Genomic DNA, 20,993 nt, shown 5'->3' on the forward strand with positions numbered 1-20,993 from the left:
AGGAAGACCCACCCTCAATGTGGCTGGGCACCATCTAATCGGCTGCCAGCTCGGCTAGAAAAAGCAGGCAGAAGAAGATGGAAGAAGCTGACTTGCTGAGTCTTCTGGCCTTCATCTCCTGCGCTGGATGCTTCCTACCCTCGAACATGAGACTCTGAGTTCCTCAGCTTTTGGACTCTTGGACTTTCACCAGTGGTTTGCCAGGGGCTCTCCGGCCTTTGGCCAGACCAAAGGCTGCACTGTCAGTTTCCCTACTTTTGAGGATTTGGGACTCAGACTGAGCCACTACTGGCTCCCTTCAGCTTGCAGATGGCCTATCATGGGACTTTACCTTGTGATCGTGTGAGTCAGTTCTCAATAAACTCCCTTTCATATATACATCTATCCTATTAGTTCTGTTCCTCTAGAAAACTCTAATACATTTCTTACTTTAAAAAGTTGATTTCTATACTTTTCTGAACAAATCAATGATTAATAAAAATCCTCCTCATCAAAAACATCTTCCTCTTTTTAGAGTACCATTTGAAAATAGGGGGTATGATTTGGTCTGTGGATTTTCTGCGTCACCCAATAAGTGGCCAGGAAAGTTTCAAGAGCAGTGGACAAGGGTAGCATTGTCCAAAGTGTGTTTTGTGAGAAGTTAGGAGAATGGACTTGAGGCCAGCGGGCTGGGCTTGAACCCTCACTTGCTCACTTACCAGCCACATGTCTTGGGAACCTCCTCAGTTCCTCAGGATTCTTAGAGGTTTGTTGAGAGGATTATATGAATTAACATATTTAAAGCACTTATAATGGTACCTGGCACACAATGTGTTCCATTAAAATGTGAGCTATCATTATTATTACTGAAAAAAAGGAAACTGTGGTCTAATAAAGGTGGGATGCTATGTTACATTTAAACAGAATTCTTTCTTTCTTTTTGAGACTAGGTCTCTCTGTGTCATCTAGGAAGTGCAATGGCGTGATCTCGGCTCACTGCAGCTTTGACCTCCCAAGCTTAAACAATCCTCCCACCTCAGCCTCCCAAGTAACTGGGACTATAGGTACATATCACCATGACTGGCTCATTTCTGTTTTTTGTTTTTTTTCAGAGACGGGGTTTTATCATGTTGCCCAGGCTGGTCTTGAACTCCTGGGCTCAAGCTATCTGCCCGCCTTGGCCTCCCAAAGTGCTGGGATTATACGAATGTGCCACTGCGCCCGGCCCAGAATTCTTTACTGTAGGACTTCCAAGAGAATTCAGTAATGTGCACTGTGAACCTCCAAAGGAAAATTAAAGGCAGTGTTACCTAAAGTAATTTCCTCATGAGATTCTTTTCTTGGGGAGAAATGTATAGGGTTAGTGTTCCACACATCAACACACTTTTGGACATGCTGCTCTGAAGGACAGAACTAGAGGGTGGCATGGGCCAAGGAGAGACCCCTGCCTTCTGTTACCTTACTCACCACTGCACTAGGCCCAGCATGGCCACTGGAGCTCTGGGGCTGGCCCCATGGGTCTTGAGCACTCTCCCTAGTGTAAATGAGTCAAACTTACCTGGAACCAAGGCTGAGTTTTATCACACAAGATGCCTTTCAGGAAGGCAAGGAAACATTTTGGGAGGGCAATCAACAGGGTGGCATTTCCTTCTGCCTGCCTGCCAGGACATCATGCCCCCCACACTTTTATGTTGAAGCAAAATGCACATAGTCACTGTTAAAAAACATGGACTTTGGGATCAACTTGAGTTATGCCTCTACCACCTCTTAGCGAGTGGTTGTGGACATTTATACAGTCAAGATAATAAAGAAGCTTGCTTCCTGGGATGTGATAAGAATCAAATGAGATAAAACAGGTGAAGAAACTCTCAAACTGTAGTTGGCCCATAGAAAAATCTCAGTAAACAAGCCCTGCCAGTAACAGCAGCACTACCATGGCCATCACCACCAGAACTTACCTAGACTATATCATTAACAGCCAAGTTAACAATCATTCCTTTTTTCATTTTATACTTCTATTGTGCTACATTTTTTAATGACAACTTTCTTTTACCTTCCCTGTTAGACTTTAAACTCCTTAAAAGCAAGAACCAATCTTTTTTTTTTCCTTTTTTCCCTGAGCCACAGAATTTATAATCCAAGACTACTAAGAACACTCAGTAGAAACTCACTGACCATGGAACCTGCTAGGCAGGCCCCCGAGATGACTCAGGGGCACACATGGGTTTAAGCTATGAGGGTGTCTTGCCTGCACTTCAGACCTGTGTCACTCATTCCTCTTCTGGGATATCTCATCCTCACAATCAGTCAGGTCCCCTTTCCCCTCGCCTACTTCCCCAACCCCACTCACCCACAATGGAGAGGATGACTACCACAAAGTCGAAGATGTTCCAGCCAATGGTGAAGTAGTAGTGCCTCAACGCAAACATTTTGAGCACACACTCACAGGTGAAGAAGATAACGAACACTAGGTTAATCCAGTAGAGGATGTTCTCCATCTGCTTGCTTTGAGTGTCTGTCTCCACCATCATTGTCACCATGTTAAGGCAGATGAGCATCATGATAACAATGTCAAAGGCTTGCTGAGTGACAAAATCAAAGACGATTCCTTGGATTTTGTTCTGGGGAGGAAGGGAAGGAAAAGATAAAAGATTCATGAAAACCTTTCCAAGCCAACCTATGGAAGCTGTCACCCTGCTAATCGAGGTACCCTCTCCCTTCTTTTCTGTAATACTGGTCAGCTCTGCTAACCAGTATTCAGGAGCATGGATGGAGACCAACATCAATATTACCTCACCAAGAGCTTTCCAAAGAAAGCTTCTCTTTCTGTTTTTTGTTTGTTTTTTTGAGACAGAGTCTCATTCTGTTGCCCAGGCTGGAGTGCAGTGGTGCAATCTTGACTCACTGCAGCCTCTGCCTCCTGGGTTCAAGCAATTCTCATACCTCAGTCTCCCGAATAGTTGGGATTACAGGCACACAGCACCACACCTGGCTAATTTTTTGTATTTTTAGTATAGACGGGGTTTCGCTATATTGGCCAGACTGGTCTCGAACTCCTGGCCTCAAGTGATCTGTCTGCCTCGGCCTCCCAAAATGCTGGGATTACAGGTGTGAGCCATCACACCCAGCCTTTCTCTCTGTTTTTAGAGACGGGTCTTACTGTGTTGCCCAGGCTGGAGTGCAGTGGCTATGCATAGATGCGATCATAGCACACAGCAATTCAAACTCCTAGCCTTAGATGATACTCCTGCCTGAGCCTCCCAATAAACTGGGCCTACAGGTGTGCACCACTATACCCAGCTGACCACTTCTCTTTTGTGTCTGTGACATCACACACTCTGGATGGCTTCCTACTTACCCAGCTGCTCCTTTTTTGGTCTCATCTGCAAGCAATTCTTCTCTTAATCCCTTCTTTCTCTAAATTTTTGCCCTACGAGAGTTCATGTATTCCTGCTGCTTACGTGGTATCTATGTACTTATCCTTCTCAAGCTTTTCTTCTCCAGCCCACACCTTTCCTCTGAACCTGAGCAGCTTACTTGCCACTTCTTCTTGATGACTCATAAGCATCTCAAACTTATCATGTCCAAGCCTTTCACACTTAAGTCCAAAGCAGAGTCAAGTTTGTTCCCTGTCCCTCACCCAGCTTGTTCCTCTCATCTCAATTATTCATCCAGGCTCTCAAGCCAGAAATCTAAGGATCATCTTTGTCTTTTTCTTCTCCCTCATCTGATCCACTGAAGGGCCTATTGATTCTTCCTCCAAAAATAGAACAATAGAACTTGGGCTCATCCACTTCATTCCATCTTTATTGGCTCTACTCTAACCTGAGCCACCATCATCTCTCATCTGGACTTGTCTGGCCACTTAACTGGTCTACTTCTTCTCTTGCCATCATCCAATGCAGTCCTCATACAATAGCAAGTGTAATGATTTAAAACAAATGGATCATGGCCAGGTGTGGTGGCTCATGCCTGTAATCCAAGCACTTTGGGAGACCAAGGCAGAGGGATCACTTGAGGTCAGGAGTTCAAGACCAGCCTGGTCAACATGATGAAACCCTGTTTCTACTAAAAACACAAAATTAGCCGGGCGTGGTGGCAGACACCTGTGATCCCAGGCACTCGGGAGGCTGAGGCACAAGAATTGCTTGAACCACCAGGAGGCAGAGGTTGCAGTGGGCCGAGATCACACCACTGCACTCCAGCCTGGTTGACAGAGAGAGCCTCTGTCTCAAAACATAAAACAAAAAACAAATGGATCACATCATTCCCCTACTTAAAACCTTTCAAGAGCTTCCCATTGGGCTTGCAACACAATCCCTATTGTTAACCTGGCTTACAGGGAGACACCTGGCACAGTCTGACTCTGCTCATGTCCCTCCTCTGGCTCACCACCCCCTGGCCACACTGTTTTCTGCTTCTGGGGTCCTGTGTATTCTGCCAGGAATCTCTTTCCCCAACTCTTTGGTTCCATCTCTTTTTTTTGTTTTTGAGATAGGGTCTTGCTCTCTTCCCCAGACTGGAGTGCTCAAGCAATCTGCCTGCCTCTAGCTCCCAAGTTGGGATTACAGTATGAGCTACCGTGCCCAGCCAGTTCCTTCTCACCCACTCAAGTAGACCCTCCTTAGTGAGGCTTTCTCTGACTACTATATTAAAGTAGATCCACCACTTATAGCCCTCCAGTTAATTTTTTCCCCACAATCTTCCACATTTTATTGTAGCTGTTTGCTTACTTATTTATTATCTATCTCCCCAACTATTATAAGCTCCATGACAGCAGTGTCTACCTTTTGTTCATCACATAATGCTTAGTGCCTGGTACGTGGTGGAGACTGATAAATATTTGCTAAATGAATGTTAATCACCCTTTCTTTTCCTACATTTAAAAAAATATTTTATTCTATTCTGTATTTTTTGAGACAGGGTCTCTCCCTATTGCCCAAGCTGGAGTACAGTGGCACAGTCATGGCTCACTGCAGTCCTGGCCTCCAAGTTCAAGCAATTCTCTTACCTCAGCCTCCTATGTAGTGAGGACGACAGGTACCCATAACCATGCCCAGCTAGTTTTTACAAATTTTTTTTTGTAGAGATGGGGTCTCATTATGTTGCCTAGGCTGAAAGTTATTATATTTTAATGTGGAAGAAAATACACTCAGGTTCCCATATGTAAAGTACTAAACAGAACTTTAGAAATGTTAACCCTTTTCTATTCCCTTTAGTCCCATTTCTATCACAAAATGAAGTCTTAACATCAAGGAAATAAAAAACCCCAACTGTTCTCTTTCTTAAGATTCCTTGCTTTTTTGTTTGTTTTAAGTACCTAGATACTTGGGCTGGTGCTTATTTTCAGGATTACTTTAACTTGGTGGTTTTTAATCTGCTCTTCAAAGCCCTAGAATTTCTTTTCCTTCAAAGGTTGATGCCGTAGATGTGCCAATGTGCAGCGTGTGTGGGGATGAGGGGAGAAAACGCTCTGGAACTATAACTCTTGATTCAAACATAGTCACTCTACTTCTATTTCTACAAATTAGATTGCCAGGGAAGCTTTTGTATTAAAGGTTCTGCTGAGTGTTTTTTCGTGGTGTTGTGTCTGTTTTTTGAAGTTGCTAAATGGAAGTTACAGAAGAAGGAACTCTGGGCCTGGCTTTTGGGGGTGATGTCCCCCGCAACCGGATATATAGAATCAGGAGGAGGGCATCTCCTTCTTCTCTGAAACAAGACAACCACCACCAGTGGAACAATGGAGCAGAATCTCAGCCCCCTAATCTGTTTTATAAAAGGCTCAGCTCAAGAGAGGGAATCAGGGCACCAGACTCACATAGTTTTACCCTCTTCTGCTCCCACAAATAGCTAGAAGCGTGACTTTAGCTTCTAGACACATCCTGCAAAGACATACTTAATGAGCAGAGAGAAGCTGAAAAAATTATGACCAAATCCTATCTTGAACTGGTAGGAAAGAGAGCAATTTTATTTCATCTTCTCTTGTTAATTTTTGGTTGTCTCTAAAAACATCTCTCTACCGGGGCCAAAGCCAATGTGGTTCACATGCTGATTCTTGGCGGTTGCCCAAGGAAAGTTCAGAGGATAGGTCGAGGATTGATGTAAAAGCCCCCATGCTTAATCCCTGTTCTGCTCTCCTATTCAGAGTTTTTGGATGGGTGCTGAGGAGAGGATTAGGCACAAAGCAGCCTAATCACTTACCTTTTTCCTTCCTTTGCAGTAACCCTAGCAGTACTTTTCCTATATGGGTTGTCACTAAGTCCTCAGCCTGCACAATGCACTTACCAAGGGGCGGGGAATAGGTTTCTGTGGCTTCTTTGAGCCCAGCTTTTTCATGGCATTGTAGTACTTCTTCTGTTCTTCGGTCATGAAGATGTCCTGACCTCCAAAGTAAAGGAAGGAAGAAAAAAACAGACAATTACAACTGGCTCTCAACATGCTATGAGTTTGGACCTAAGGATCAATACTGAGAACTGAGGGGAGACCTATCCCTTTCCTTTGTAGCTAATAGCTATCCCAGGGTGGGGCAGACCTGGGATAATCATTCAGCTCTAAAGAGATACTTGCCCTTGTTTTTAGCACAGGATTTCTAAGATCTTCCAGTCCCGAGGTAGAAAGGAAATGGACTATCCAATTATAGACCCTCATGAAAGGGTAAACTTGAGAGCAGTGACTTTGAAGGCAGTCATATCTCACAGTCTCATTTTCTGGGGGCCAGTTTTCCTGATACATTCTAGACAAAACATTTTAGAATTAAAAAATCTTCATGTCCTGGTTGATACCCAATTTATTTTAGATGATACCCCAAATTTGGAAATTCTGGTGCAAGAAAGCAATTTGGAGGGTGTCTTGGAATATGCTGGGATAGACTTGACTTACAAAATGAGTAACAAGAGCAATTTTTTCAATTTGCTTTGTAAAACTTGTTAACCATCTAGAACAAGTAAGGAAGTGAACTTTCCAAGGGTGGTCTCTCAAATCCCAATTTGCTTGTGCTCAGAGATTGATTAGATAATCACAAGTCTAGAGAGTTTCTACTTCTTGCGATAGCTATTCATCTGTTTCTTTCCTTTTCATCTCTGTTGCTAGACTGCACTCTCTGACCTACCTGCTTCTGGTGGGAGACCAAGACCAGTAATAGGCCTCAAGAATAAAAGACTGCTAGTATGTGTGGTAAACTACGTGCTGCAAAATCCAGCCCTGAACAGAAAGAGTGTGTTGGGGCTAATGTATGGGGGCCAGGGACACAGTGAGCTGACAATATAGATTTTAGAGAAAGAAAGAGGGACATTTTCTTTCTAGAGATAGGGACAAAGATGCCTCTTATCTGGGCTGACTTCCAACCACTGGCAATGAGGGGAGGAGACCTATCTTTTTCTTTTGTTGATTGAAGTTATCAATGATGACACCAATGAACAGGTTCAGGGTGAAGAAGGAGCCGAAGATGATGAAGATGACAAAGTAGATGTACATGTAGATATTGTCCTCGTACTTAGGCTGCTCATCAGGCTGTCAAAGGACAGGATAAAAGGAAGAGAATCAGCTCCTAGTTTGCAGTTGGACATGCCAAGACCATCAGTCATAACTGTGACCATTTGAGCTGCTGAACATCCTGCGATGGGAGAGCCCTAGATTCTTTCTGCCTGCCTCCTTCTCTACACTGGCATGTCCTGCCTTGAGAGGGCACCAGTCCTCCTCCGACTCATGTGGAGAACATGCAAATCATGAAGCCACAGGGAGGGAGGGCTGTCTGCTAGGAGCCATACTTTTGCTATGAAGCAGGACTGAAGCATAGACAGCTTCACTGGGGCCAAGTAAAAATTAACAGTCTAATCATCGGGGGCCAATGTAAGAGAGTGATGACTTACTGAGACAAGGAAAATGATCTATAATCAATAAAACAAGCAATAAATGTTCCAAAGAGAAACGTCAACTTCTCCATTCCTCCATCCCTTCCTCTTTCTTGGTGGGATCGGTATACCATGCTGCTTGCTTTCCACCCATCTGAGAAGGTGGTATTTTTGCCATGTACATCCTTACCTTCCGGGAATCTACAGCTGCATACATGATATCCATCCAGCCTTTGAAGGTTGCCTGGCAAACAGAGTCAGTCATTAGACGGTGCCTATTAAGGGATAGGAGTCTAGGCAGGGGTCCCAAAGGCCAGGCTTAGGTTCAGTGAGAACACAGAACAGGGGTTTGGGTGCAGCCTCCCTTGGACACAGAATTTTGTTTGTTACTACAGGTCCCAGGAGGGCTTTGTTCCTGAAAATAACAACAAAGTGTGGCAAATAAACATGCTGAAAATGGTAGTGGGATTAAGGCTTTACAAAAGGACTCAAAATCATGGGCCCGAGAAGCCTACCTAAAGTTAGGGAAAACTTTTATGAGTGAACGGCAGGAATCTACTGAAAATGCTTGGAACTTAGCACTCCATTCCACTGAGGAATCATTTTTTAAAAAGGTGTTAAGCAAAAAAAAAAAAAAAAAAAAAAAAAAAAGGTGTTAAGCGACAGGGGTTGGAAAAACCCATAGTTGCATTTAAAAGAAAAACAAGATCAGACTTACCCTTTACTGATATACACATGTGTAGCCTATGTAGTGGCAATACCAGATTTATCCTTGACGGTCCCCTCCCAATTCTACTCCTTCAGTCTACTGTATCTAGACTGATTCTGGAAATATGGATAATCCATGTACTATTCTCCATGTTTTACGTACTCAACCAGATTCTAAGGTTTTTTCAGGGCACAGGAAGGTCTTTATTCATCTGAGGGCCCTAGTACTGTACTGTCACGCACAGCATCTTGCATATGGCAGGGACTCTGTGACTACCATGTTTGACTGGCTTGTTGATGTGCACTGGTTTTCTGGAGATGTTCCAATTCAGATTCAATTTGTGGCTCCAATTTTTTGAACTGGGATACAACAGCAAAAAAGCTTTGGGGTAGGAAAAACTATAGTTCATTCCATGAACTTTGCCTTCTACTATGAGTTGACAGTGTTTACTATATGTTAGGTTAGGTTGAGAGCTTCATCTGTGTTATTGCAGTTAGTCTCCCAAGAACTGTATGATATAGGCATGGCAATATAGTAACAAAAACACTTAATAGCAATTTTCATTAATTAAGCATGGTTATATGCTGGGCATTGTGCTAAGAAATTTTTAAAAATCACAAACCCTCTTAACAACCATGCCAGGTTTCATTATCTATATTTAATAGATGAAGACACAGAGAGTCAGAGAGGTTGAATAATTTGTCCAAAGTTACATATCCAATAAGTATCAGAGTATGGTTCAAATCAGTATCAGTCTAATTTCAAAGCCTACGAGCTTTCACTGCATTATGTTGTCTTGTCACACATTCCGAAACACTGGTGAGAGAGGAAGTGAAAACTAAGCACGAAAGAATGAAATTAGGCAAAAGAGAATTATCTAGATAGCTAAATCCTTCCTTCCTGTGATACATTAATCTGATACCCTTCTCTGGGATGGAGCTGAGGTGAGTGTGGCACCAAAGCACTGCCCTGGTTTTTTCCTAAGTTAACTGGAGCGTAGGGAGTATGTACTATTATTTTGCTCCATCACAATTGCCATTACTTTGTCTATGCGCTTATCTTCTTGATTTTTTTTTGCCCTTCTCTTTAACTACACTCTGACCAGGAAAGGAAGATGATCTCTCTGCCACTTTATTACATCGCAGGAATCTTTATTTGTTGCTGGGACAGCTCTGCTCCTGAGCACAATGAGCGATTTCCTTTGAGTGAGATCTTGTAGAAGTCAGAGAATACTCAGGAAAGGTCTCTCTCTGAAACTGGTTTGGGGAACAACACTGTTCTCTTGGACTTATTGAGAATAATCGTGATTCTAGAAGCAGGGTTGAGAAGAAGCCAAATGGGATTTGTGCTAGCTGCCTGAATTTCACAGAACTGAAAACAAAAAACATTACTTACTACTTGAAGAAGGGCCAGGTATCCTGCCCCAACATTGTCAAAGTTGATCTTCACGTTCTTCCATCTGATCTCTGTATTGTTCCCCTCCATGAGCTTTTCACATTCAGTTTTATTGTTGACATCTTCTATTTCAAATCGGATTTCAGAAGTCTCATTAAAGCAGTAGTGGTACTTTCCCGCAAACAGGTTAACTCCCATGATGCTGAAAATCAGCCAGAAGATGAGACACACCAGCAGCACATTCATGATGGAGGGGATGGCGCCCACCAAGGCATTCACCACCACCTGCATTGGAAGGGGAGGTTGCTGAGTGTTGGGTGGAAATGGGAGCAAGCACATTTTTTGATTTCCAGGAGGGGAATGACATTGTGTGGCTTGTTCTGTATGGAAACATTCCATTCCCTTTGGAATTAGAGTAACTGGACAGACTGACAAGTAGAACGAAAAATTTCTAAGTCTAGGCCTATATTGAAGGAATTTTAAAAAGTTACATCTTTATTTTGACTAACACAAATTCCCCAGGCAAGTTGACCTACGTCTTCTTTCCTATGCCTCAGCCTGGGACTGAAAAATTATTTCTTAGTCCAGTCTCCCTCTTCCTCAATTCATAAAACATGCCCAGTGGGAAAATATGAGTAACTTTCAGCTTGCTAGTTGCCTTTCAACAGACATTCCCCCTCTGAAAAACAAGGTATAATTGTTCAGAATCACAGAGAACTACCCGTTGTGGTTAATAGAGAGCCAGTTAACAGTACATAATGTCTCTTTTATGACTACGCAAGGCCAGTTATTTTATTTCAGGCAATAGCTGAGCATGCATATTTTGCAGGCTCAAGAAAAAAAAAAAAGCTATATTCCCTCTACCAAACAGTATAAAATAAAATCTGAACAGATGTGCTTTCACTCAAGGTTCATTATACTCCTCCAGCCTTTTTATTCTGACTTTGTAGGCTTTTAAATCAGAGTCGCTCCCTGCTTGGCTAATGCTGTCGTCTCTCTGCTCATTCCAGGGCTTGACTCCACTCATCACAATGTATTAGAAATAGGATGACTTAAGGTTTTTAAGAGAGTTTTGGGTTAGATCATCACTGCTCTGGAAACTAAAAAATTGGCATATTGTTAAAAGTCACTGATTACAGTAAGCTCAGGAATTTAAAAAAAGCAAAGGAAAAAACCCCTTAGGAATCAAAGTTTCTGGGTTGTTTTCAACTTTGATTTTGCTTTACAGTGTCAGTCAGAGCAGCATACAGTTTAGGGTTTAGGTTTTGCTTATCTTCTGGTTTTGCCTTAAGACTGCATTGTCACTCATCAGGACATGTGGCTGATCAGAGCTACCTGTTCTATCTTGTGTAAAAAATGCAATGATATTCTTCTGCTAAGGAGTCACTCTTCTTTTTAGATTAAAATATTCATTTTGTGTTTCTCCAATTCATATATTAAGACCCTTAGACTGAGAGGCAGTTATTTCTTAATTCTTAGACCAAGAAATCTCTTCTAGATCTGACAGCTCTGTCATTAGTATAAAGTGTTTATTACTTTGTTAATTGTTTATTACTTTGAGCAAGGAAAGCCAGGATATCTGAAATCTGGAAAATCTTCAATTTTTTTTGGAGAGTGATATTCATATTGATTTATATTACCAAATTTGTCATGTACTCAGATTTGAATTTACCTCCTCATTCTACAGTTGCTCACCCTTTGGCGGGAGCACCAAAAAGCAATGAAATGTGCAAAAGAACAGGCAAAAGGAGGATGATCCACAAATGGAAAAATAATTTCTCAAACAATAAGGGAGTAGATTATGTAAAGATTCAAAAGCTCCAGTCTATGTGACAGCATTTTGCAGCAGACCTTAGGTGGGAGACTGTGACCTTCTGTTAGACCATTACAAATGTGGCATAGGAAGTAGGTCCCAAAGACTTGAAACCGAGGCATGTTGCTTTTTAATCTCAATTCAGAACCTACTTCCTCCAGGAACTCTTCTGACTATGCAGAGAATGATCTTAAGCTTCTACTCAAACCCAGTCTAACCTGTCCTACATACTATGGGTTACAGTTAAATATGGGTTAATATTTACCACAGGGAAGAAAAATTAACGAAGTGATCTCTTAGAACTTTTATTCTCATAAAGTATATACAAAATTTTATATATTGATCCATTTGATCAAGTGAATCAATATACAAAAATATTCACTGAGCCTTATTCTCTGATATAAAATCCTATAAAATCCAAAGTTTTATAAGATGCAAATGTACTTTAATCATAACCAGAGAAAAACTTTTTACCTTAGTATTATGAATAAAACAGAAAACAGAGTTGATTAATTTTAAATTTTTATTTATTTACTTTTTTTGAGAAAGGGTCTCACTCTGTTGACCAGGCTGGAGTGCAGTGATGCGATCTCGGCTCACTGCAACCTCCCCTTCCTGGGTTCAAGCGATTCTCCTGCCTCAGCCTCCCAACTAACTGGGACTACAGATGCGTGCTACCGCGCCCAGCCAATTTTTGTATTTTTAGTAGAGATGGAGTTCTGCCATGTTGGCCAGGTTGGTCTCGAACTCCTGACCTCAAAGTGATCTGCCCAGCTTGGCCTCCAAAAGTTCTGGGATTACAGGCATGAAGACAGCATGGCCAGCCCAGAGTTGATTAAATGTACTAATAATTCTTCCTTGCTTTGAACATTAGCTGATAAGCTGCAATATGTTAAGAAGAAACTATTTAACTGTGCTCCGTATGTAATGATCATTGTGCTGTTATTCTCAGCAACCACTGGGCAAGAGATCATATTTCTTATTTTGAAGTCTCACACTAAATATATATTATAAATGATAATTCAAATTTCCACTGATAGTCAATGAATTTGATCTTCTCTTCTCTATACAAGCTCTCTAGTTATTCTACATAGCCTTTAATTATCATGAAATCTATTATTGTTAAGAACTAGACATGGAAATATCACTCAAAGCTAGGTTTTAGTAATCCATAAAAAGTTACTTTTATCAATGGAAGTTTATACTTGGCAATTGATACAAATCCCATTTAATTGATGAGAAAATTCCAATGGATATTAATTCTTACAATATTTTTGTCTTCTCTATAATGTCTTGGACATTATTGTTGCTCATTAAATACTATAAATCAGCAAGCTTTTAATATCTGGCAGAGGGAACATGGCTTTAATGGACAACTATGTACTGACAATCAACAAAAATGCATGCATGTTTCATGGCACTAATATTATATACCCTCAAAAATTTAACAGCACAGCGAAATCTTTAAATGAAGATTACTATGGAGGAGAGAAAAGCAAAGAACTACATTAAGTATTCCTTTGCCTATAGCACAAGTGCTTCAGTTTTCCTGGTCTTTGGTTTGAGGAAGGAGAGGAGACTGAAGTCAGTGTCCCAGGACAGGCTTGGGATATATGCTCCCTTCTCAAGTGAAGCTCTGAGTCTGTAATTGGAGCAGCACAGTGACAGTTGAGCCCATCTGCATGGATGGTGTTCAGTTTATGAAGATTTCTTATTTAAAATTTTCTAAAGGTAATCTCTCAAGTGTTGGCATATGGAAGAACCAAAACCAAAGAATAAAAAAAAAAAATGCCCCATAGAAAAACGACATTTAAATAAAACATGTGTACCTAATTCTGTTTATTACTGGGAAACTTACTATAAGCTTAGCCAGATCCAATCTTTTCTTCTTGCAGTTACTCTTCCACAGAAGTGCTAGGAAACCTGCAGGGCAGGAATGGATCCCTGATCCCTTTTCACCTGCCTAACCAGCCATGGTCAATACCATCTGTTAGTTGGCTGGAGTCAACCAAATGAGGTGGCGCTCTTATTCCAAAGCTTCCCTCAATGTACATTTATTGTTTTAAATTCCAGCTTTGGGTTCAAACTTGTTCTCCCCCATTATCTTACCGAAAAAAATCTTGATGTAGATGCTTTTCAAATAAAACATCGTAATGCTTTTCAAATAAAACTATCTACTGTTCTGATTATTCATTTGGGACCTCCGGGCTCCTAAACTACTTTCAAGTTGACAAATAAAAGTTTTTAGGGGACTGGAAACTGAGAGTCCAGGAAAGGTAGAGAAAAAAGGGGCAGCTAAAGGGAAGACTATTCATGTAGACTATTTTGTGGCTCCCAAAACGGCTCCTGCATCCAGGTTATTCAAGTAACTGCCTCATGAGCAAACTGGCCTCAGCGGCCATGAGGACTGCTTCTGTCTGCCTGGCCAGGACTGACAGTAATGAGCATCTAGATGGAAAGAGTTAGTAACAAGCATCAGATGCGTCAGATGGGCATTTTTTTTGGTGGGGGGATGAGGGGATTTCTTCAGGTATCACCGATCTCCTTTTGGGAGATCAGGGATCACCGTAAGGGGATGCGGAGGAGCTCCAGTACAATGCTGCAAGTACTGTCTTCAGTGGACTTCTTTTGGTTGCATCTTGTCCTCAGTTTTTCAGTCACCAAAGTGGATTATCAACTTTATAAAAAAACCAGTGTGGTTTATTAAAACATTTAACTAGCTCTGGAAAAGGTGCAAAGGGGGAGGGAGCAGAGACGAGCATTTTAACCACATGTTCAATCCCACCGTGGCTGTCTAAACCACTGAATCTTGTGTAATAAACTCTCTTCCTAAATTTAGCCTAAGCATAGCAATGACCTTACTGCACACATGCTAAAACCTCTCTTATCTGTGGGACAAAGTCTTAAAATCCCAAGTTTTTAAAAAAATTAAAATAAGTTTACACTACTGTGGAACTGCCCTTCCTGCAGATGGTTTCAGGAGAGTTGCAGAAAGCTTACATTTAGTAAACCAAACTGTGACTGTGCTACAGAAGAAACATGAATTTGTTACAAAAAGCATTTGTCTGGATAAATTAACATAATAAAATTCCCAAGTCCCAATTAAGTTTTCATCTTCCTATATAACTGTGGGTGGCTTCATGGAAGAACAGCCAGGGGTCACAGATGAGGAATGAATGAAGCAGCACTGTCCTGGTATCTAGTTTTTCCAATCGGTCTTGCTTCACGTAGACTATTGTAACAGTTTAATTTTTATTCCTACATTCTGACATTTGCACATTTAAAAATATATCCTCTGGTTTGCTCTCCTGCATGTATTCAACATCTGAATTGAAGCGAGTTTTCTTGGTCTCGTTAAGTATAACAGACCTCTCTCTGATCACCACGAGACAACTATTACCACCAAAGCCAGTTGCCCCTTTGATTTTAAGAAATTGACTTCTTAGTGTGTGTGTGTGTGTGTGCGCGCGCACATGCACGCATGCACACGCACAACTATTTAAACCAAGAGACAAGGAAATGGCACCAAGAAGGTACCCTGTTTCTAAGTCGGCAGGGTGACAACACCTTGTATTGTTTTGGGTGGAGTATCACCAAAGCAGGAATAGGAGGTATCAAGAAATTTCAGGAGAACTAGCTGATATTCAATCATCTAGCATCATACCTGGTTGTCATTTTGACAGTGTTAGGGGACCATACAGCATGGGCAGAGGGGTTGGGGGTGAGGAAAAAAGCTTTGCTATCAGACAGAGGCTGCCAGTCCGTATGGGACTGGGCTGAGAACAACAAGGTGCAATAAGAGGAATCCAAATAGAAAGAAAAGCATTTCTTCTCCCAGGGCCATGCCAAATTCTGCTCCATTCCCAATTCCGGGCCTGCCATCATGTCTTCAAGCCCATTCTCAGCTGCTTTCTCAGTGACCTCAAGGCCACAGTCCCCACCTGGCTGATGCCCCTACACAGCACTCTCCCTGCCTGAAGCCTGTGCTTTTCAGTGGGTCTGTGGGTTACAATTCCCCTTCTTTGCACCTGGTGATTCTCCCTATTAAATCAACAGCCCAGAAAGCCGCCCCAAGTGCTACAGGTAAGCCAGGCCAAATGAGAATAGCCAATGTTAACATGTTCTGCGATGGCATGTTGTTGGGGGTGGGGCCAATATTAATGTGATGAGGCAGCTTAACGCAATTCCCCTTTGCACGGGGCAGGTGTGGGGGAGAGAGTGGAGGATCAAATCAGCAGCTGCATCACAGAATTCGTGTTTGAATGATCTTTCCACCATGTGATCAGTTCTAGCATGCTTAAACAGTTTCCATTGGCATGCAGAAGGATCAGCTGCTCTTAGTATCTTACCCTCATCCCTTCAAATCGTGATAAGGCTCTTAAGGGTCTCAAAGCTCTTAGGGTCCTAAGGGACTTTATGGCACCTAGTTCCGAGTAGCCCAGGGCATTAGCTATAAGGCTGACTAAAGAGACCTACACAGAAACAGAAGAGAAAAACAAAAACAAAAAAGGTAACAAAAAAATAAACAAATAAAAGAAAAAAAAAAAAAAGAAAAGAAAACAGAGGTTCCAGAGTGTTAGAATAAAGCCCCTAGCACTGAAGACACAGATTGGGCCCCCCAGGTAGAGCAAGTGGGTAACACCAGCTGCCTATTTCAACTTGACTCAAACGACCTGGAAGGAAAGGTGGTTGAGAGGCAGAAGAAAAAACAAGAGGGAAGAGAAAATTGAGAAGGCGGTAGAACATACACACAATTTGGAAAAGGGGAGAGGCTGACGGGAGAGGGAGAGAGTGAGGAAGTTCCACTGGAAGGAGAGGAGCCTGAACAGACAAGAGCCTTACCCTCGCCCTTTACAGTCTCTGCAGGTCCCAGAAGTCCCCATTAAATTAAGCCAGACAAATTTAATGGTACCTATGGAAAAGAATACAGATAAATACACATACTCCACACAAGCTGCCCCCTCCTCAGCTCATTCACCATTGGCTTTCCAACAGGGACAAGCTCTCTTACTCCTGGTTGACAAAAAACCATTTGTTTGAGAATCTTATGCATCATGACATTAAGAACAATGAAAACGTTCAATAAGTACCATGGCTGACTTTGCAGTTCCCAAGAAGAATTGTGCTCCATGAGAACTCACTTAAGTGAGTTGTATCTCTATCTTTTAAACATATCCTTCTATCTCTCACTTTTAACTATGATAATCCTTTTGACTTTTAACTATAACCAGGACCCCTCCATGGCCACAAGAACTTGGGTGAGTCTGGACAAATGAACCCATACTTTTCCTTATAATTCTCATTCTTTCCTTCCAGAACAGTCCAAAATGAATTATCCTCAGGTCTGTCATTTCCATGTCAATCTTCTATAACTCTTATCATTAGAATAACAGCTGGAAGAATTCTGGAAAAAAAATTAATTTGATAGATGAGGAAATTGAGACCTGTACACAAGAATTTGCCCAGGGTTACACTGGCAGTTGTAGAACCAAGATTAAAGACCTCCACTGCCTGACTCCCAGGCCAATGCTTTTTCTTCCACAGACAGGTCACGTCCCCAGTGGGCAGATTACATGACAACATTCCAACAGGCCTATCTGGACAATCCAGACTTGAATATGTTGCCGTACCAGGGGGAAGAAGCCTGCAGACCTCCAGGCCTAGACATGTGGTCACTTTCCTGCTCTGCCAGAGGCAAACTTACCTTATTCTACCAGAGCTCTCAGAGCAGTTACCACGATGCTTCCTCAACACCATGCTAACTACATTTATGCCTGCCTGGGCCTGAGCTGAGAGTTACCGAATTCTTCAGGGGAGAACAGATCTAAAAATACCTTTAGTTAGTCAGACTCCAGAATGCTTGGGTTCTGGGTTTCTACTTTTTTTTTTTTTTTTGAGACAAAGTCTCACTCTGTTGTCCAGGCTGGAGAACAAAGGCGCAATCTTGGCTCACTGCAACCTTCACTTCCTGGGTTCAAGCAATTCTCCCTGCCTCAGCCTCCTGGGTGAGTAGCTAGGATTACAGGCATGTGCCACCATGCCCAGCTAATTTTGTATTTTTAGTAGAGATGGGGTTTCACTGTGTTGGCCAGGCTGGTCTCAAACTCCTGACCTCAGATGATTTGCCTGCCTTGGCCTCTCAAAGTGCTGGGATTACAGGCTTAAGCCACCATGCCTGGCTGGGTTCTGGGTTTCTTACAACACAAATTCTAGGATAGGTTAAGATATTTCCATCAACAGCTCTTAAATTCTTCCTACTGGGAAGTGGTGGTTGCAGATCAGCTTAGCTTACTTAAATTGATGATACTTTAAAGAAAATTTAGAGAGGAAAAAAGAAACAATCTACAACTTAGTTTCATTTGCTGCTTTTTATCTTAATCCTAGGGCTTTAATTATTTGATCCTGTGTCTGTGAATTGCACACACACAATTTTAAAAAAAATGAAGACATGTATAATTAAGCAGCATGACTGGCAGGGGATAGAAGTGGAAGGTGAATGACCTAGCAAGGGTCAGGATGAGCAGGTTTAAAGGTTTCCATTTAAAACAGGTATGGCCGGGCGTTGTGGCGGAGGTGGGTGGATCACGTGAGATCAGAAGTTCGAGACCAGCCTGGCCAACATGGTGAAACGCGGTCTCTGCTAAAAATACAAGAAGAAATTAGCTGGATGTGGTGGTGCTTGCCTATAATCCCAGCTGCTTGGGAGGATGAGGCAGGAGAATTGCTTGAACCCGGGAGGCAGAGGTTGCAGTGAGCGGAGATGGTGCCATTGCACTCCAACCTGGGCGACAAGTGAGAAACTCCATCTCAATAAATAAATAAATAAATAAATAAATAATAAAATAAAAAGGGGTATGAACCTTGATCTATGCATGTGTTCATAATCCACCAGTGTAGGTATCTTCTCTGAAGCCCTAGGCAGTGTCCAAAGCAAATCTGGAAGTAAATGTTGCCCTATTAGGCTACCCTAATTTTCTTGGAAAGGCAGATGGTCCAGAGTTCAACGTCTGCCTAAACTATGGGCCACAAAAGCCCTATCTAGAACATAGTAGCACCAACCAATCCCTTTCTCTCTATCCATCCATCATTATCAATAAGAATTTATACGGAGGTGTATACTTCCCTATTATTACCAAGTACAGCCAACTCTTAAATCCAAAAGAATTGAAAGTTGCCAGATTCTTCATGAGGTCTTAACAGGTATACCTGAAGGGAAGCTATTCTTTCTCAACCAAGTACCTGGGCTCAACAGTCCCCTGGGTCAGCGTCATCTTACGAAACTGTCAGGTAAAGATTGCAAGAAACTAAGCTTTGAGTGGCTATAGGCACCATATAACGTAAGAAGATCCCAGCTCTTCAGGGGGTGACTTATCTGCTAACAAATAGGCCCACAGTGTGGAGAATGAAGGAGGAGGTCTAAAGGCCAGTTCAGTGGCTGGCTCTAAACGTTGCTGAGAGATAAGCTGTTACTCAGCTGATTAATTTGGCTCAGGACAGGATCAATAAGGGTCTTATCTGGGTTATTCTTTAGCAGTCGAGGGCTCTCTTATAATCCTTTGAGTCTCTGTTAAGCCCTTCCTGGAGATAATCCTAACATTGCTAAAAGTATTCTTTAAGGAAAGAATCAAACCTAAAAAACAAACAAACAAACAAACAAAGGAATTGAGGAGACATCAAATTCAGGGCATGAAGCTGGGCGCCATGGCATGTGTCTGCAGTCCTACCTACTCAGGAGGCTGAGGTGGGAAGGCTGCTTGAGCCCAGGACTTTGAGGCTGCAGTGAGCCATGACTGTGCCACTGTACTCCAGCCTGGGCAGCAGGGTGAGACCTACCTAAAAACATTAAAAAATAAAAAATAAATTCAGGGCATCTATGGTTGCAGACTGGAAAAAAAGGGGGAAAGACATTAGGTGACTTCCAAAATGATGTGAATATTTTCAAATGGAGAATGGTTTCAGCAGTCTGAATTCAGGATGAGGCAAGTGGTCTCCGCAAGTCCCCATCTCTGGAACTGACAGGCTTGCTGATCTCCATATACAGTGGGATAAACGTCCTGGGGAAAAGATGCCAAAATTCTTTTACAGGACACAATCTCCAATGCAGCCAAGGAGCTGAGCAAAACAGAATGTTTTCCTTGTTTGAGAACTTGTATGGCTTGAATTAACCTTGAAGTCATCTGGATAATCCCATGACTCTGAAAAGTACTTACAGCTTTAAGGGGCAACAAGGAAGAACAAAAATCAATTAGGGAAACAAGTGCGATGAGTAACAGACTCAGACATCAAGTCACCAGTGGATGGTGCTAAGTTAGAACGTAACCTGCTGCATGTTCTAAAATGCCAAAGAAACCAGACACTTTACTCAAATGGACACCAAAAAGTCCAGCAGTTCCAGCTGTTCAGGTGACAGGCCAAGACTAATTGCCCCTCCACAACTCAAAAGTGGCAGCGATTGAAGCCACTGTGATGGCCTGGGAATGTCCCCCCACCTAGCACAAGCCTGGAATCAGGCCATAGTTGCTGTGGAAGCTAGTGTAAGCTCCCCAGGGGCTGGGAACATGCTTGCAACAGGGATAACCTCTGCTTCTCCTTATTGCTTCTGGAGCAATTCTACACAGATAATGGCATTCGACTATATTATTTACTAATAACTGGCACAGAGGTCTTCACAGGAGCCAGTTGGATACCACAGTAATGTAATGATCAAGCAACCCCCAAAAGCTAGAGGGCTTATGAATTAGTATCAGTTGACTGCATGCCTGTCCTATGCTCTTTACCCCCTTCTACCTCATATAAAGTCATAAAAATGTTTGTGAAATAAATGCTGGCTGGGCACAGTGGCTCATGTCTGTAAACCCAACATTTTGGGAGGCCAAGGAGTTCGAGACCAGCCTGGGCAACATGGTGAAACTCCATCTCTACCCAAGACACAAAAATTAGCCAGGCATGGTGGTGTGTGCCTATAGCCCCAGCTACTCGGGAGGCTGAGGTGCGAGGATTGTGTGAGCCCAGGAGGCAGAGGCTGCAGTGAGCAGAGATGGCGCCACTCCACTCAAGGCTGGTGACAGAGTAAGACCTCATCTCAAAAAATAAATGCTAATGTGCAGGACTGTTAGTGCTTTCACAGCTTATTTGTTTGGCAGGGGCATGTGGGATACCTGATCAATATCCTCAAATTCTAGGTAGCTCACCCTAGGGAAAAGAGGAAGAACGTGTTCTGGTGAGGGTGGGTCATGGTGGGGAAGCT

The 20,993-nt window shown here is 42.4% G+C and overlaps 1 protein-coding gene across 10 annotated transcripts in view; it reads right to left on the minus strand.

Moving 5' to 3' along the window:
* The window catches only part of LOC105474340 (sodium voltage-gated channel alpha subunit 8), a 214,137-nt gene that overhangs the window by 16,286 nt on the left and 176,858 nt on the right, over positions 1-20,993 (minus strand). For 7 of the 10 annotated variants that reach the window (XM_071071693.1, XM_071071691.1, XM_071071695.1 and 4 more), the window contains exons 21-26: positions 16,096-16,218; positions 9,934-10,218; positions 8,020-8,073; positions 7,351-7,488; positions 6,265-6,369; positions 2,330-2,600 (exon numbers count right to left, since the gene is read on the minus strand). In XM_071071693.1, the coding sequence (XP_070927794.1) occupies positions 2,330-2,600; positions 6,265-6,369; positions 7,351-7,488; positions 8,020-8,073; positions 9,934-10,218; positions 16,096-16,218 (976 nt within the window). The remainder of the gene's footprint in view (positions 1-2,329; positions 2,601-6,264; positions 6,370-7,350; positions 7,489-8,019; positions 8,074-9,933; positions 10,219-16,095; positions 16,219-20,993) is intronic. The other 3 variants (XM_071071697.1, XM_011728918.2, XM_071071698.1) reach the window with 1 other exon arrangement.

Source organism: Macaca nemestrina, chromosome 10 (genome assembly GCF_043159975.1).
Source record: "Macaca nemestrina isolate mMacNem1 chromosome 10, mMacNem.hap1, whole genome shotgun sequence".
Classification (NCBI taxonomy): Eukaryota; Metazoa; Chordata; class Mammalia; order Primates; family Cercopithecidae; genus Macaca; species Macaca nemestrina.